This window comes from Symphalangus syndactylus, chromosome 17 (assembly GCF_028878055.3).
Source record: "Symphalangus syndactylus isolate Jambi chromosome 17, NHGRI_mSymSyn1-v2.1_pri, whole genome shotgun sequence".
NCBI lineage: Eukaryota > Metazoa > Chordata > Mammalia > Primates > Hylobatidae > Symphalangus > Symphalangus syndactylus.
Genome location: NC_072439.2, coordinates 25,893,974 through 25,909,315, shown reverse-complemented (window position 1 = coordinate 25,909,315; position 15,342 = coordinate 25,893,974). Strand labels below are relative to the sequence as shown.

Genomic DNA, 15,342 nt, shown 5'->3' with positions numbered 1-15,342 from the left:
AATCGCTTGAACCCGGGAGGCAGAGGTTGCAGTGAGCCAAGATTGCGCCACTGCACTCCAGCCTGAGCAACAAAAGCAAAACTCCATCTCAAAAAAAAAAAAAAAAGTTATAAATTTACCAAAAAGGAAGGCTTTTTTAACACCATTCTACTGTGAACACAACTGGCTTCCAGAAGAAAAAAAACAAAATATACTTTCCATTCATCTGTGAAGGCAGACTAGACATTGCAATAACTCACATAGGACCTACATGTTAAATCAAGGGCAGAGGTTTAGATTCCATGCTATTCATCACACTCATTAATTTTTTAATACAAAAGTATTTCAGCATTTGAAACATAGTACTATTCACAAAATTTGTTATAAGAGTTCTGACATGGATCAGCTACACTGGGACATTCCCTGAAAGATAAATGGATCCTTTGGGAAGAGGATTAACTTTTTCAATACAACAGAATACCAAAATATGAATTATTTCTCTAGAACACTGAAACCATAAAGGAGAAATGTTTGGTGTAGCACAGATGCCAGATCAAAAAGTCTACAGAAAAAAGCACGTTAACCTAGCAAAGGGCAAAATCATGTTAGTTGATACATAAAGGAATCCCACTTCCCAAAGAAAATCATTATATAGAAGTTCAACTTTTCAGAATTCCTTAAAGAATTTATGTTGTTCAAATTAACCCAAAGCCTCTAATTTAGATCATTTTCAGGCTAGGATGGGTCTGTGATCAGTCATTCCCTATTAATTAGAGAAAGGCAGCATGGGTGGAAGATGGAAATTGTAGATGAAAAAAGACATCTCTTGTCCATACTGTAATCCAGTTCCATCCAACTCCATCAATATCCACTCAGAGGATGAGGGTTTCAACTAAGAACTGCCCTAAGAACTTTGAAAATTAAGTCTGCAGGGAAAGGGAGAAACTCCTAAGGCTCTGGGAAGTGGGGTGTTTCAAAGAAGGTTTAAAGATGATAGGGCCTAGGTGTGTGGCTTACACCTGTAATCCCAGCACTTTGGAAGGCCAAGGCAGGAGGATGGCTTGAATGCAGGAGTTCAAGACCAGCCTGGGCAATATAGCAAGACCCTGTCTCTGCAAAAAAATAAAATAATTATCCAGGGATGGTGGCATGCTCCCGTAGTCCTAGCCACTTGGCAGGCTGAGGTGGAAGGATCACTTCAGCCCAGGCAGTTGAGGCTGCAGTGAGCTGAGAGAGCACCACTGAACTCTAGCCTGGGTGACAGAACAAGACCTCATCTCAAAATAAATAAAGATGATAGGGCACAAATCTAATAAAATGAAAACAATTAATACTAATCAGTCCTAGGAGACACACACATACACGTGTACACACACACATCAGTAAGGTTCAGTACCTATTCTATCCTGGAGCTGACATCTTTCTCTTACCCAATTTTTTGTGTGTGCAGACCATGTATCATTATCACAGGGAACTTTGAAAACAGACGTTTCTGGGCACACTAAACTTTACCCTCTTAGGGAAGAGGAGGAAGGGCTCAGGGATGGGTATTTTTCTTAAGCTTCCCGAAGAGTTCAGCAAACCACTTTTACATTAGCGTTTGAGAATCACTACATGAGATCTCTTCCCCTTAGGAATCATATCCTTAACTGTACTTCAGTTTTGGGGTTTCAAAAGACTATATTATTAAAAGAAAACATACTAATCAGATTGGAGGAAGAAATAAAAGAATATTTCCAAAAATACAAAATTTTTAAATGTTTAAAAAAAGTATGTATATATTTATATGCATAGCCTATTTCTCAGGAATGACAGCAAGAACTTGCTAACTTTAGGCCGGGCACAGTGGCTCACACCAATCCTAGCACTTTGGAAGGCTGAGGTGGGAGGATCATTTGAGGTCAGGAGTTCAAGACCAGCCTGACCAACATGGTGAAACTCCATTTCTACTAAAGATAAAAAAAAAATTAGCCAAGCGTGGTGACGCATGCCTGTAATTTCAGCTAATTGGGAGGCTGAGGCAGGAGAATCACTTGAACCCCAGAGGCAGAAGTTGCAGTGAGCCAAGATCACGCCACTGCACTCCAGCCTGGGCAACACAGCAAGACTCAATCTTAAAGAAAAAAAAAAACCTGCTAACTTTAGTTGCCTCTTAAAGACGGGAACTAAGTAGCTAAGGGGAAGGAAGACGACTTTCCACTGTGTTACACTTTATAAATGTTGACGCATGTGAACATATTATATATCAAACAATTTTTAAAAAAAGAAAATTTAGAATATGCCACAAAAATCAAGGAGCTATGACAATAAAAAATAACAAGCAACTATAAAGAACATTTTGGAGACAACTGGGGAAATCTGAACATGGACTATGTATTATACAACGGCAGAAAATCAGTGTTAGATTTCCTGAATGTAAAAACTGTTTTTTTCATTCAAAACTGTGTTATGATTATGTATGGTTCTTAGAAGACAAAATCTGAGTATGTAGGAGGAAAGTGTCACGATGATTGCATTTTACTTCCAAATAACTCGGGGAAGTACAATCATATACAGAGAGAGATAAGGCAAATGTGGCAAAATGTTAACAATTTGTGAACAAAGGTGAAGGGTAGTTATATGTTCATTGTATAGTCATTTTTTTTAGTAACAGCTTTACTGTTAATTACTTCATGTACCATCCTTTTAAAGCGTATAATTCAATGGTTTTAATATATTTGCAGAATTATGCAACCATCACCACGATCAATTTTAGAAAAGTCCCATGGTCCCCAAAAAAGCAATCCTGTGCCCATTAGCAATCACTCCTCCTTCCCCTCCAACTCCTGCCAACCATTTTCTGTGACTAAGAATTTTTAATCTACTTGCTGTGTCTATGATTTTGCCTGTTCTGGATATTTCGCATAATGGAAATTATGTGATTTCCATGTGGTCTTTTATGACTAGCTTCTTTCACTTAGCATAATGTTCTCAAGGTTCATCCGTGTTGTTGCATGTGTCAGTACTTCATTCCTTTTTATTGCTGAATAATATTCCATTGTATGGATATACCACATTTATTTATCCATTCATCCATTGGTCAATGGACATTTGGGTTGTTTCTGCCCTTTGGCTATTGTAAGTAATGCTGCTATGAACATTCATGTCAATGGTTTTATGTGTGGACATATGTTTTCATTTTTCTTGGATATATACCTAGGAGTAGAATTGCTGATCATATGGTAACTATGTTCACTATACTATACTTGCAACTTTTTATAGCATTAAAAATTTCAAAATAAAAAATTAGAGGAAAACTTTTATAAAGAAAGAATAGGCTGGACACAGTAGCTCACTCCTGTAATCCCAGCACTTTGGGAGGCCGAGGTGGGTGGATTACTTCAGCTCAGGAGTTTGAGACCAGCCTGGGCAACATGGAGAAACCCTGTCTCTACCAAAAATGCAAAAAATTAGCCAGGCATAGTGGTGCACACCTGTGGTCACAGCTGCTTGGTGGGCTGGGGTGGGAAGGTCGCTGAGCCCTGGAGGTGGAGGTTGCAGTTTGCTGAGATCATGTCACTGCACTCCCACCTGGGCAACAGAGCGAGACCATCTCAAAAAAAAAAAAAAAAAGAAAAGAAAAAGAAAGAAAGAATAGTAACATAATAATATATTAACCAAACTATCTTATGCTCAGAAAGACTACGTATGTACGTGGTTGTAGGTAGCACACAACTCGTATTCCTAGCAAGAGAATGTAGTAAATGCTTCCTAGGTCTTCTGAAGAACTAATTTATTGACTTACAAAATGATCAGCAAAGAGAAATTATTTATCTGGACTAGATAAAAAACATCTTAATTTTTAATAACAAGCAATGATGCATACACAAAACAATATGGGCTCTCAAGTCACAGAGCTAAGCTGTATGACTCTAAGCAAAGTGTTCCACTTCTCTGGGACTCTATAAAAGGTGCACTATTTATACCTGTACTTCAAATCAGGTAACAGAGAAGAGGGTCTTGCATAGTGTCTAGCACACAGGAGTTGCTCAATACATGCTCATTTCCTTCAGAATAGGTATATATAAATATTTCCACCCTCTCCCCCTTTTCCTACAAAGTGAAAAATCAATTGCTGTTTTATTAAAGAACAGTAACATTTTAGTTTTTAAACCATAAAACTGTATGAATCTACTTCCAAGTTGTTTTATTTCTGGCCTTTCGTCTGAACTCTAGACCCCCACTTCCAACTGCCTGCTAAATCTTTACTCGAAAATCTGCTAGCAACTCACACTCAACTTGCCCCAATTTTAGCTTACTACCTTCCTTCTAAACCAGTTCCTCTTCAGTTCCTCTTGTCTTTTCAATTCTGTAAACAATATTATCATTGGAGGGGCAAAACCTAAGTATCATCTTTGACAGCAACCTCTCATTATTCCCACCATCCTGTTGACAAGACTTATAGACTTCTTGTCAGCATCTCCTTTCCCACTGTCTTGCAACCATGAGGCCCTCCTTCTGCCTATTAGGTTACCATCATAGCCTGCTAAACTAACCTTTTCTCCTGTAACCTCTCCCTTCACCATCCCATTATACACACAGTGTCACAGTAATTAGTCTAAGAACAGGATACTCCTGGTTCAAAACTTTGCATGGTTCCCCACTACTTACCAAATTAAGTACAAATTTTCAACCTGGAACACAACTATTCACTCATTTATTCAGCAAACATCTATTCAGCATCTACTATGTGCTAGGTTCTGTTCCAGGTGCTAAAGGCACAGCAGCTGTGATGGAGCTCACATTCTAGTTTTTGAGAAAAGGAAAGAAAAAACACCCTAAACAAACAACAGCAACTTCAGATGGCAATAAATCAGGAAAATAAGATAGTGACTAAAAGCAGAATAGTTTTGGTAGGATAGTGAGAGAAGTCTTCTCTGTTTGAACCAAGACTTAAAGATGAGAAGATAACTACAGTAAGAACTTTTAAGGGAGAAAGAATTGCAAGTACCAAAACCCTGAAGGCTTTTTGTATTCTGAAATACCCTCTCATCTCAAAACACCTGCCATCTTCTTTCCCACAGTTGCTTTCGAAATCCTACCTGCCGTTAAAAGCTCAACTCGGCTGGGTATAGTGGCTCATACCTGTAATCCCAGCACTTTGGGAGGCCGAGACAGGCGGATCACAAGGTCAGGAGCTCGAGACCAGCCTGACCAACATGGTGAAACCCCATCTCTACTAAAAATACAAAAAAAATTAGCCAGGCATGGTGGCGTGCACCTGTAATCTCAGCTACGCAGGAGGCTGAGGCAGGAAAATCACTTGAATCCAGGAGATTACAGGCACTTAGTGGATGCCTGCCTCCACTAAGAATACTTAAAATGAAACCTAAACTGTATGGCAGAAACTCTAAAAGGAATTACAAATGAGTTTCCAACACATGTTAAAGAATGGCTTGTTCGAAGGAACAAGCAGATACGTCACTGATTACTTTAAAAGGGACAACATTTATTTGAATAATAATTTGTTAAAAATTCACATTATTTTCAGCCGGGTGCATTGGCTCAGGCCTGTAATCTCAGCACTTTGGGAGGCGAAGGCAGGTGGATCACTTCAGGTCAGGAGTTCAAGACCAGCCTGGCCAATATGGTGAGACCCCGTCTCCACTAAAAAAAAATACAAAAATTAGCTGGGTGTGGTGGCGTGTACCTATAATCCCAGCTACTCAGGAGGCTGAGGCAGGAGAATTGCTTGAACCCAGGAGGTGGAGGTTGCAGTGAGCTGAGATCATGCTACTGCACTCCAGCCTGGGCAACAGTGGGATTCCATCTCAAAAAAATATGTATTTTCATATATTTTACTATGTTACAATTTGGTTTCCAGAAAAAAGAAATTCTTATTATTTTATATATAATCTGTTGTTGTGTGAACTCTTTCCTAAGCAGCAAAATCGGTTATAATACTAAGTTTTATGATTACTTCATTCTCGGTCTTTTGCTATTGCTTAGCAGCCGTGTGGTGTTAATAAGACCAATGAAGGTGCCTAATGTATACCTGTTGATTAATGTATATGTATAAAATGTAATCCAGTTATTTATTTCACCATTATTTCATCACAGATTTTCATAAGAGTGTGGAGAAAAACTCTGAGCTTGTGTGGGACTGATAGGACAGCCACGTTTTCTCCCTCCCTCCTCCCCACACTGACCTGGAGCTGTATTTTTTCAGGATGGCATCCAAAAGGCCAACGAGCTCTTCAGCATTGATGAACTTCTGTGTGCTGAGGGTGTACATCTTCTCATAGAAGTCTGCAATCTCCATCCGAGCCTGAACAAAGAAGCAGAGCTGCTCTGACAGGTGGGAAAGGAGTTCTTCCACGTGAGGAGCAGTCCCACCCAGGGCACCACGGCCAGTCACCACCTTCTTCAGCTCGTTATGCAACGAAGTATAGATGGTGCGGATGGAATCCTTCCTGCTAAAGAAAGACTGGCCCCCTGGCAGGCAAACGACACAAGCACATGACAAGTAAGAAGGAGAAACCGTAAGTACCAAACACCTACCAGCATGCAAAAGCAAAGAATCCAAACCCACTGAGCTCAGTAAGTTTTCATCTACCATATTCTCTGTCTCCTATGATGGAGATATAAATAAATGCTTTATGATTCATAATTTCCCTAAGGAATAAGCTAAACAAATACCTGACAGAGTTCATTACTGTAGCAATGGACCTGTGTACAATTTGCTTACCCATGTACCAATTCTCCCCCACCCCGACTCAATGAGGATTCAGATTTACTTCAGAGCATAACTAACCTAGCAAATAACACCAACCGGAACTAAAAAGCCTACCTTTCACATAGATGTATTCAAAGCAAAAGAACACACAAATTATGAAACACTATTGTTATTCCTGATATGTCATGATTTTTTGTTTCTGCTTTAGAGTTGTATTTTCCTTTGAATCTTATCTTTTAGATCATACCAGAAAATTGAATACATACACATATATTCCCTCTATGCAAGAAAAGAGACTACTGGGATCCCAGGAGAATAAAGAAAATCTTAGCACTCTTGACAAGATTGACACTATACGTTATAAATAATAAGCACCACATTGTGAATTATTAAGACCAGGAACCAATTATAAATAACTGCTGCTGTAACCAGGGGATTCCAAAGGAAATCAGCAAAAAATAAAACCAAAAACACCTTTACATAGCCAAAAAGGATCAAATAGCATAGATACCATTTACTCACTTCTGTATGTACACATGACCAATTATATTTCTAAGTATACAGCCAGCTTCATGGATGTTCCCTTATGCAATTCTGCACCCACCAAAGGGCCAGAGGCAAGACATTAGGAAAGTGTAAAGAAAAAAAGAAACAGGGCAGGTTTAAAACAGTGATTTCTAGGAATATATAAAAAAACTCGGAGATGGACAAGAGTTTAAATTTTCTCTTCAATGAATTTACTATTCTAAACATATACCTGTAATTAGGAATAAAAATGTATCAAGGCATTTGTAAAATATCCTCTTAATAAATGAACCATTTTACAATATTGATTTTAATTCATAGCTCGGTTTATGTTTCAAGAAATGAATCTTCCTTCCCTTACTACTAGGTAACCAACTTTCCTAGTTTACCCAGGACTTTCCAGGTTTTAGCAGTAGAAGTCTAGCTTCTCAGGAAATCTTTATACGGTTTTAAAACAAAGTCCCACATCCTAGAAATACCTCAGGCCCGGGCAAATTTGAACAGTTGGTTACGCTACTTATTTCTGACACCCCAGACAAACTACTGATACTTTGAAAAGTGTTTTTCCAATATACTGTCTAAACCAGGGGTGTTCAATCTTTTGGCTTCCCTGGGCCACATTAGGAGAAGAAGAATTGTCTTGGGGCACATATAAAATATGCTAACACTAACCATAGCTGATGAGGAAAAAAAAATGCACAGAAAAATCTCATATTGTTTTAAGAAAGTTTAGCCAGGCATGGTGGCTCATGCCTGTAATCCCAGCACTTTGGGAGGCCGAAGCGGGCGGATCACCTGAGGTCAGAAGTTCGAGACCAGCCTGGCCAACATGGTGAAACCCCGTCTGTACTAAAAATACAAAACAATTAGCCGGGCGTGGTGGTGGGTGCCTGTAATCCCAGCTACTCAGGAGGCTGGGGTAGGAGAATCGCTTGCACCCGCGAGGCAGAGGCTGCAGCAAGCCGAAATTGTGCCACTGCACTCCAGCCTGGGCAACAGAGCAAGATTCCATGAAAAGAAAAGAAAAGAAAAGAAAAGAAAAGAAAAGAAAAGAAGGAAAGGAAAGGAAGAAAGAAAAGAAAGAAGCAAAGAAAGAGAAAGAAAGAAAGAGAAACAAAAGAAAGAAGGGAAGGAAAGAAAAGAAGAAAGGAAGAAAGGAAAGGAAACCAAAGGAAAGAAAAGAAAAGAAGAAAGGAAGAAAGAAAGTTAGTTTATGAATTTGTGTTGGGCCGCATTCAAAGCCATCCTGGACTGCATGTGGCTCGCAGGCCACAGGTTGGACAAGCTAGTTCCAAACAGATTGAGTAGCTGGCACATCATTTCTCCAACTAATACCATCAAAGTCCATATGGGTACAGGTGGACCAGTTGTGACACCAATATCCCATACGGAACTGTTCCCTGCAGGGTTTGCCTTCCTCCTATGCCCATATTCAGTTTAGCTCTGCTGATTTTGTAGAGTGCAGGGTACAACATAAATAGACCTCTGTGCCCACATCTAGGATAAAACCTCTCAGCTTAGGAGGGTAATAAGAGTATCATATAAAACCTAAAAGCTGTAGAGGTCTGAAAGACTTGGTTTCAAACCCCAGCTCCCACGATTACAGGCTATGTTGATGTGCAAACTACTGAACCACTTTGAGCTTTAGTTGTCATTTTTAACATAAAACTGGTGATAGAGCTAAAAAAACAAAATGAAATAACATTTGGTGTGTAATGTGCCTGGAACAAAGAATATATTCTATAATACTAATTTCTTTCCCTTCTATTTATAACTGATACATTTTTTAAAACTTCTAATAATACATAATTGAGCTTCTGAAACTGTAGTGAATTGGGAGCTTCAAGTACTACAAAAAGAAGAGCTATCTAGTACTATTAAACAGGGTGGCCTTGGTGAAAATTTTAACTTCGCATTGAAAAAGGGATATCATCTGTCTCTAGGACTTATGGGAGTAAAAAAAAAAAAGGATACCTAACTTCATCAGATTACCCTCATCTGGGGGAATGGAAACACTACATAAATACAAAGAATACCTTTAAAAGCTTATCGATAAACGCTAATCACCAGTATGTGAAACCAAGTAAAGTGAAACTACTCTAAGGAAGAGATAGACCATCAACACATTTCTTTCAAACAGTTCTCTTTTCTCAAAGCTCTCAGGAACCCAATCCTATCTGTTCACTATCTTGGTTTGGAATATCCAGTGGGGACTGACCTTTCTTCATGCTGGAAAACAAGGAATCAGAAACATCCAACTTCTTTCTCTTTTCAATATTTTGAACTTACAAAATATGATTACTTTGAATGACTTTTAGAAGGCTCTAGTTATAAATGCTCATAATTTCTCAAGATTTCAACAGTTTATCTCATGTCATGAAATTTTAAGTGTATTAAAGGAACGTGTAAAACATCTTGGGCATTTTATTCTCCAACTTCTTGCTAATAATAATTTTTAAACATCAGTTCTCAAGTTAAGTCATTTTCTACTATGCTAAATTTCAGCAACCCGAGGCTGAGGAAACTCTCCAGTAACGAAACAAAGGGAAGAAAAGTATGACCTTCTAAAATTCTCCACAGGCATTGAGTCAGCATATTTTAATCACTGATCCTTCCCCAAACAGGTATTATTCTCTCTTAAAGGAAAGAGATGGAACCAAGATAAGGGCCCTACTCGAAGTTTTTCAGTAACAGGGTCAAGACAGGAACAGAAAGCTCCCTGTCAAGGTCTATCCTCTGTCTAAAGGCCCTGCTTGCTTCTTTAATCAGCATTCTCTGCTAAGGCCTCAAATAAATACCATCCATAAGAGAAGCAAAAAAAAAAAAAAAAAGACTCACTTTTTACTTGAAATTTGCTAAGAGAGTAGATCTTAAGTAGTCTGACAATATACACATGAAAGAAGGAAGGAAGGAAGGAAGATAACTAAGTAAGGTGATGGATATACTAAGTAGCTTGATTGTGGTGATCATTTCACAATTGATACATACATCAAAACATCAAGTTGTACATCTTAAATATATACAATTTTATTTGCCAATTATATCTCAGTAAGGCTAAAAAAACTTTTCAGAATTATGTTTTAAATTTTTTAAAAGCATGCATAAACTTTTTGTTTTGCTTTGTGAAGAAAACTATATAAATGTTCTAATGAGCAAAGTAGTTGGAGAACATGGGAATGTTTTAAATGGCAACACGAAAGTTTTCTCCTTAAGTTTTTAAGAAAATAGACAGTAAACCTGATAATTGTGAAGTCATATTGTAAGCACACTGATAACATATACACTCCAGTACCAAAAAAAATATGCAAAGATAAAATTTAAATTCTGGAACTTATGTTTACTGTACGTGTAAATAAGTTATGAAGCATTAAATATACTATTTTCAGAATATTTACTCAGAAGTGAGGAGCCCACCTAGGAACCTAACGGTGCCTGGGCATGTTTCACAGCACCAAATGTTGTGTAGGTCAGTTTCAAGGCATAGCCCTCATGCTCACCCATGCCAGCTGGGGTTCAAGCAGAACTAATCAATGTACACATTGAGGACCACTTTACAGAACCCAAGTGAGAGACAGTGAAGATCTTATATACACATTCTTACACACAGGGAAGCCAGTTCTGTTTACATAAAAACCTGGCTCATTCAACTTAAAATTAGAGTAGCAGATTTTTTTAAATGGAGTCAGTAAATAGACTTTAGAAAATTCAACTGAACCCACTCATGTTATATGCAAAATTATATGTACATATATATTTTTCTGGAGAGTGAGTACACAGCTTTCATCAAATTCCCCTGGATAAGTTAATAAAAAAAAAAAAACAAAGAATCATGGCACTTGAATCAGTCACCATTCTTTGAGGTGGGGGAGTCTAAAAACAACTAAAACTGCCTAAATATTACCTACCTTCAGTATTACAGCTAGAATCCACCCCATTTTCACATATATAAAAAACATATCTGTATATATATTACACATAAATTATAATTTTCATACACATTTTTAATAAGTTATATGAATGCAAACTCAATCTGACAGTTCAAGGGCAGATATTTTGGTTTCGACTTTATCATCTACCCAACATAACTGCATATATAATTTGCTAATCTATAGAAAGGGGAATAATAACACCATAGCAGCAACTGCAAATTTGTGAGAAATGCCATTGTAAAAAGAGGAGGAAAAAACTAAAGTGAAACTATCTGACCAGTTTTTGCTAATAAATTAGCCTACTAAATAAGTATGTATAAATCAACATACTTGCTACAGCAATTACAATCTCAGGAAACCCTGATTCTTGAGTGTTTACTGAAAGCTCAATAAGACGTACATGGTCACCTTCAGAAAATATAAGGAAAGTAGGGGGCTGGTTAGGGAACGGGGGCGGTGGATCAAAATGAAATCTACACCAATTTTACATTTCTATTCTCTGTATTTCATATACGTGTCCTTCATTCACATCAGACCTCATGCTTCTGAAAATTGAAGAGTCTAAAATAGGTCAAAGTACTGACTCTAAAACCCCTAGGATTCAAATATATTTATTTGTCACAATTAAGCAGTAATATTATTTTGTATGCATAATCCATGCCTTTTACATCTACCATTTCCTTCTCATCTACTTATACTTATTGCTTCTACTAGTAAAAATCAGTTGAATCAGCTCTTGAATCTTATTTTCAGAGGCAAGATGTACATGAGGTGCTAAGGGTGTTTACCATTTTCCCCTTAAGTCTCTCCTCTTGCTAGTGTTAGGCATATTTCTTGCCTTTCCTGCCCAGTATTCATTTATTTTCTTTAGTCATTAAATATGTATTGGGGCACTATGAAGACGGGGTAGGACTCCAAATGTGACTCTCGGGCCTTAATCTTAAGAGGCCACACAACAGTGTTCAGTAATAGAACTAGGTTGTTTTGCAAAGTTTTGCTCTTCTGGCTGCAGCGTCACTAATTAAAACAATGAAGACATAGTTTGGTTAACTTCTCATTTATGGCATCAATCCATGCACGAGGCAAAAGGACAAACCCTTCGGTTTGGGTCACAGCCCTGCAAAGAGCATCTACCCAGTTCGCCAATCTATCAGCAGCGCAGGCCGGTGGGCGGGGCTTGTGGAAGCCCAGGGAAGGAAAGGAACGGTGGGAGGAGACCTGGGAATGCCGAGTCGAGCCTGCGACTAGTAGTGACACAGAGACAGGAAACCCAAGCCACTGCCGACTGGGGAATATACCCCCTTTCCTTCCTCCTCAAGGGGCTCGGGGGGCGGGGCGGAGGTACCTAGTTTCTGCCCCAGGTAGGTGAGGCTGTGATAGACCTTCTCGGCCGCGGCCAGGTGCGCCAAGGCCGCCAGCAGCGACAGCCAGCTGCCCCCCGCGCTCTTGTTGGCCTCTCGTTCCTTCTCCACATTGTCCTTAGCCTTGTCGTAAGAGAAGATACCCAGGTGAGAGAAGAACGTCTCCAGCACCGCCTGTTCCACCGGGACCGGGGCGGCCAGCGGGATAGACTCCCCCATGCGAGCTGCGCCCCAGCTCGACCCACGTGGCTCTCCTCGGCCTCGCACTTCCGGGTTCTGAAGGAACGGGCTTGCGAACAAGCGTGCGTGCGCGTGACCGCCTCCACCGGCGGACTTGTGAGCGCGCCGCTGCCGGGACCGCTCCTGGGCCTTACAGAAGAAGCGGATAAGGGCCAAGGAAAGAGGGAGGTAGCGGTTCCTGAGCTCCTTCGGCGCTTCGGCTCCTGCAGCTCTGACTATTCGGACCGTCAGGGTAGAATAGGAGGCGGCCAGTTCCCTGCTCTAAGAAGTTGTCTGCGCTCTGAGGTGAGCTTACAGGCCCCTCCCTGTGAGGTTCGTCAGCGCTGGTGACGTCATGCAAACGTGACGTCGGCCCTGGGCAGAACACCTGGCCTGGGTTCGCTGGGCCAGCTGAGAGATGGGGAAGTGCCTGGAGTTGTGCTCACACTCACAGCAGGGACCCTAGTCACTTCTGACAGCTTCTACAACAACTCAGGGAAGTGATTTGTTGAGATTAGAAGACTGACGGGTAAAGGTTGATCTCGTCCCCATTGCCTAGTTTTCATCACATCACACACCATCGGTTAACTCTCACCTGTATCCCGTTCTAGTTCTCCCAGGTTTGTGTTAGCCCTGCAGCTAATAAGCAGAGCCCCTGGCCCAAACTACATTAACCTTCCTTAAAAAGTTATCTTTTTTTTTTTTTTCTTTTTTTTGAGACGGAGTCTCGCTCTGTAGCCCAGGCTGGAATGCAGTGGTGAGATCTCGGCTCACTGCAGCCTCCACCTCCCAGGTTCAAACGATTTTCCTGCCTCAGCCTCCCTAGTAGCTGCGATTACAGGCCAGCGCCACCACACCCGGCTAATTTTCGTATTTTTAATAGAAACAGGGTTTCACCCTGTTGGCCAGGCTGGTCTCAAACTCCTGTCTCAAGCAATCTTCCCACCTCAGCCTCCCAAAGTGTTGGGATTACAGGTGTGAGCCACCATGCCTGGCCACAATGAAGGATACATTAATGTAAATTGTATGTAAATTGTGCACGTTGTCATTTAGATTAATTACAAGTTCCTTTGGCATTTAAGAAACCCCATGAACCCGGCTCATACTTGTATGTCCACTACTTTGGAACACTACCCACTACTCGATAGTTAGTTTTTTCCTTTCTTCTTCCTTGTACATACTTATTTTATGCTTCTTAGTCACACTACTTAATCGCATGTATTTACATGTCTCTTTCCCCAAGTGGTGAGATCCCTAGGGTACACTAGGGTTCACTTTACAGTTATAATCTTTTCATATTGGATGGCACAGCCATGTTTGTTGAACAAATGAGAGAATTGCCTGTTTCCGTTTTTCCTAAAACTAGAGCTGCCATCATCACTACCTTTTAAAGGAAATCTCACTAATCTAATTTTAATGACTAGGTATTGTGCACCTGTTCCCTATACTCAAGAATGTAATTGGATAAGATCAACTCTGTTAACAATGATACAAGGCAGTTGTTTTTTTTTTTAGTTGTTTTATTTTGTTTTGTTTTTGGACAGGGTCTCACTCTTTCCCCCAGGCTGGAGTTTCCCCCAGGCTGGAGTGCAGTGGCGTGACCTTGGCTCACGGCAACCTCTGCTTCCCAGGCTTTAGTGATTCTCCTGCCTCAGCCTCCCGAGTAGCTGGGATTACAGGCCAGTGCCACCACACCTGGCTAATTTTCGTATTTTTACAAACCTGCCCCATGTATCCCGAAACTTAAAGTATAATAATAAAAAAAAAAATGCCATCCTGGGGAAAAGATATCTGTAATATATGTCAGACAAAGGTTTAATGTACTTAACATATCAAGATCTCTTACTAACCAACAAAAATAAAAGGACATGAATATATAAGTCCCAAAAGAAATATAAAACTCAAATAATTCTTTTTTAATGCTCAAGCTCACTAGTAATCAAATGCAAAATAAACTATATTCTATGTTTCATCTACCAAAGTAGCAAAAGAAACTGTTTAATTTTATTTCAATAGTTTTGGGGGTACAGGTGGTTTCTATAGGAATAAGTTCTGTAGTACTCATTTCTGAGAGTTTTGGTGCACCTCTCACCTGAGCAGTGTATACTATACCCAATGTGTAGTCTGTTCTCTCTCACCCCTCTCCCAGCCTTCCCTGCGAGTCCCCAAAGTCTATTATATCATGCTTATGCCTTTGCATTCTCATAGGTTAGCTCCCAAAAGAAACATTTTAATTGCTGATAAATGTGCAATAAACATCTCCCCATTTTCCCCACCCCCCAGACCCTGGCAATCATGATTCTACTCTCTGCTTCTATGAATTCAACTTTTTTAGATTCTCCATATAAGTGAGGTCATAGAATATTAGTCTTTCTGTGTCTGGCTTATTTCACTTAATGTAACATCCTCCAGGTTTATCCATGTTGTCACAAATGTCAGGATTTCCTTCCTTTTTATGGGTAAGTATTCCATTGTCTGTATTTACTACATTTTGTTTATCTCTTCATTCATTGACAGACGCATTGTTTCTGTATCTTGACTATTGTGAGTAATCCTTTGGATATAAATGCAGAAGTGGAATTGTTGGATCATATGATAGTTCTATGTTTAATTT

At 39.7% G+C, this 15,342-nt stretch overlaps 1 protein-coding gene and 1 pseudogene across 4 annotated transcripts in view; one reads left to right on the top strand and one right to left on the bottom strand.

The window, feature by feature from the left end:
• The window catches only part of KICS2 (KICSTOR subunit 2), a 30,096-nt gene extending 17,306 nt beyond the window's left edge, over window positions 1-12,790 (bottom strand). For 2 of the 4 annotated variants that reach the window (XM_055249735.2, XM_063621304.1), the window contains exons 1-2: window positions 12,494-12,790; window positions 6,168-6,453 (exon numbers count right to left, since the gene is read on the bottom strand). In XM_055249735.2, coding sequence (XP_055105710.1) covers window positions 6,168-6,453; window positions 12,494-12,728 — 521 coding nt within the window. In that variant the 5' untranslated portion in view covers window positions 12,729-12,790. The remainder of the gene's footprint in view (window positions 1-6,167; window positions 6,454-12,493) is intronic. The other 2 variants (XM_063621305.1, XM_055249737.2) reach the window with 1 other exon arrangement.
• A 110-nt stretch (window positions 12,791-12,900) lies between these two features.
• The window catches only part of LOC129466906 (small ribosomal subunit protein uS17-like), a 153,614-nt pseudogene continuing 151,172 nt past the window's right edge, over window positions 12,901-15,342 (top strand).